Genomic DNA, 2,593 nt, shown 5'->3' with positions numbered 1-2,593 from the left:
AGCGCAGATAGCCCTCGTGTAGCTTTGCGCGAAATTCCAAAACAAACAAATAAAAGAACTCAATATATAAATTCGATATATTAGTAATTTTTTAACAGAATAAGGAAAACAAATGTAGGGCAATGTTCAGTTTCCATACATTCATTTTGTTACAGCCAAGCTGAAGAGAAACGGTTTACGTGATGTTTATATTTATTATGTTTTGTTGTTGTTTTCTTCCCACACAAAAAATGCATATACTGTTACAACCGATCAGAAAGAATAAGTACTGTAATATAAAGTATACATTATTTTCCCAGCAAAAATTGGTTTGTTGTGTAATGTAAGTCGAGAAGTTTTGGGCAAGTAAACAAAAACAGTCAATTTAATCTTCAAATTCAAAGACAGTTATGAACTTTGTAATGCAAGTAGAAAGTTGAAAATTTCCAAAAAGCCAAAATTCGTTTGATATTGGAGACTAAATATTTATGTTTTAAGAAACTTTAACCCACTCGCAAGATGGACTTACAACGTCAAAATCCGGGTTTCGATACCCGTGGTGGGCAGAGCACAAACTACAACGATACGTATTTTGTATCTGACTTAATAATCGTCGACAGAAAACAATATTCTATTGTTTTTATTGTTTTTATGAACTTAAATTGCACTTATTAAATATCTTGGACAACGGGATAGTTTTATTTGAAAAAAATATGCAAACGTCATTATTTTTGCGTACTGTTCACGCTTTAATATTTTCTTATATATAAACATAATAATCGCGCAAATTCACACGGGGGGAGGTCGAGAGGATTCAACTGAACTCCCTATTTTTGTGATGTAAAAAAATTGTGCGTAAATAGTCATAGCGTAGCAACTTATGGTCTTTAATGTCTTCTATGTTGTCTAAATTCTTCTGATTAAGCATTAGCATTTTTTGGTTTGAAACAGTTGCATGCCCCCAAACCCCTGAAGCATTAGCGTGCTTTGCATGCTGATTGTGCTTAGCACAATAAGTGTAAGCTTTTGCTTTCACAAATTAGAACCTTCCTTTCAAAAATTATGCGTAGGCCTGATAATAATAATCCACGTTACGTCACGTTTCTATAGCGCTAAAATTCAGTAAACCTGTAATAATTTTAAGTGGTATAATTTGATGTTTGTCTTGTTTCAGTGAGTTAGACGCTTTCATCTACGACGCCACCGTGCTAGAATACCTTGCAGGACAAGACAACGAATGTCGCCTGCTGACTGTTGGCGCCTGGTGTTCCATGACTGGCTATGGCTTCGCATTTCCAAAAAAATCTAAATATCTCAATATGTTTAACAAATACATGATCCAGTATAGAGAAAACGGTAACGTGTTCCTCTCTAAAACAGTGTTTCAAATAACTTACGTTTCTTTTTTTTTCATATAAATAGCCTTTGAATAGCTACTAAAATCATGTTTCACTTTTTTCTGCGTGTAGTTTCTTTTATGATGCTATGTCTGTCAATACTGCTGACTTTATCAGACATGATTTAGAATAATTTGTTTTATATTTGAGTCACTTACCTGTCTATGTGTGCGTTTGCCAGAATGATGACATTTGTATGTTAAAGGTGTACATATCGTCTAATTGAACAAAATCGATGAGTTGTTACGTACTGTAGACATGCTTTCCAGAACCAGAATGATGACATTTGTATGTTAAAGGTGTACATATGCATGTCTACAGTACGTAACAACTCATCGATTTTGTTCAATTAGACGCTTCCAGAACCAGAATGATGACATTTGTATGTTAAAGGTGTACATATGCATGTCTACAGTACGTAACAACTCATCGATTTTGTTCAATTAGACGTTTCCCTGTAGCCAAACTTTTGACCTTCTAATCCGTTTAGTTTTTCATTTGCCTATTAAATTAGTTTAGTTTTTCATTTGCCTATTAAATTAGTTTAGTTTTCATTTGCCTATTAAATTAGTTTAGTTTTTCATTTGCCTATTAAATCCGTTTAGTTTTTCATTTGCCTATTAAATTAGTTTAGTTTTTCATTTGCCTATTAAATTAGTTTAGTTTTTCATTTGCCTATTAAATTAGTTTAGTTTTGATTTTCCCGTGAAATTACTATTATTTTTATACAATGATAGCAAAATTTCTCAGTATATCATCTGTTTTCCTTATTCTATATAAAAAGTTTTGTTTTTGTTGTTTTTTACAGGGAGATGGGCCTGGTCTTGTGGTTAGTGTTAGTGTATACCTGGACCATGCATTCGAAGGTTCATGATTCGCGACCCGTTCCTGCAAGAGTACGGTCCGTACTTTAGGGCTTTTAGTGCGCTATAAGAGTGATGGTTAATTCCCACTATTCGGTCAAACAACAATAACCCAAGTGTTGGCGTTGCGTGCTACCTATTTCCCTCCAGTCTGCCAGCCCGAAATTAGGAATGGTTATGTGCAGATAGTATTTAAGTAGCATTGCGTGAAAGTCTAAAAAAAAATATTTCACGACATTTTTCTTCTTTATTAAATATGATCTGTACTTCCGTTTTTGTTTTGTGTTGTTGTTTTTTTGTATATCCAGATCTTAAAGTTCCTTTAACTTTTAATTTTGTATTTTATATGTATAT

General features: G+C 33.2%; 1 protein-coding gene across 4 annotated transcripts in view; it reads left to right on the top strand.

Annotated features, from left to right (window-relative positions):
* Positions 1 to 2,593, top strand: part of LOC106465949 (glutamate receptor ionotropic, NMDA 2B-like) — a 182,350-nt gene that overhangs the window by 169,621 nt on the left and 10,136 nt on the right. For 3 of the 4 annotated variants that reach the window (XM_022394492.1, XM_013926196.2, XM_022394475.1), the window contains one exon: positions 1,154 to 1,335. In XM_022394492.1, the coding sequence (XP_022250200.1) occupies positions 1,154 to 1,335 (182 nt within the window). Of the gene's footprint in view, positions 1 to 1,153; positions 1,336 to 2,184; positions 2,510 to 2,593 lie in introns of those variants that run through there. The other variant, XM_022394485.1, reaches the window with a different exon arrangement.

The sequence above is a fragment of the Limulus polyphemus genome, unplaced genomic scaffold (genome assembly GCF_000517525.1).
Source record: "Limulus polyphemus unplaced genomic scaffold, Limulus_polyphemus-2.1.2 Scaffold71, whole genome shotgun sequence".
Taxonomy (NCBI): domain Eukaryota; kingdom Metazoa; phylum Arthropoda; class Merostomata; order Xiphosura; family Limulidae; genus Limulus; species Limulus polyphemus.
Note: the sequence above shows the minus strand (reverse complement) of the source record. Positions and strands in the feature narration are given on the sequence as shown.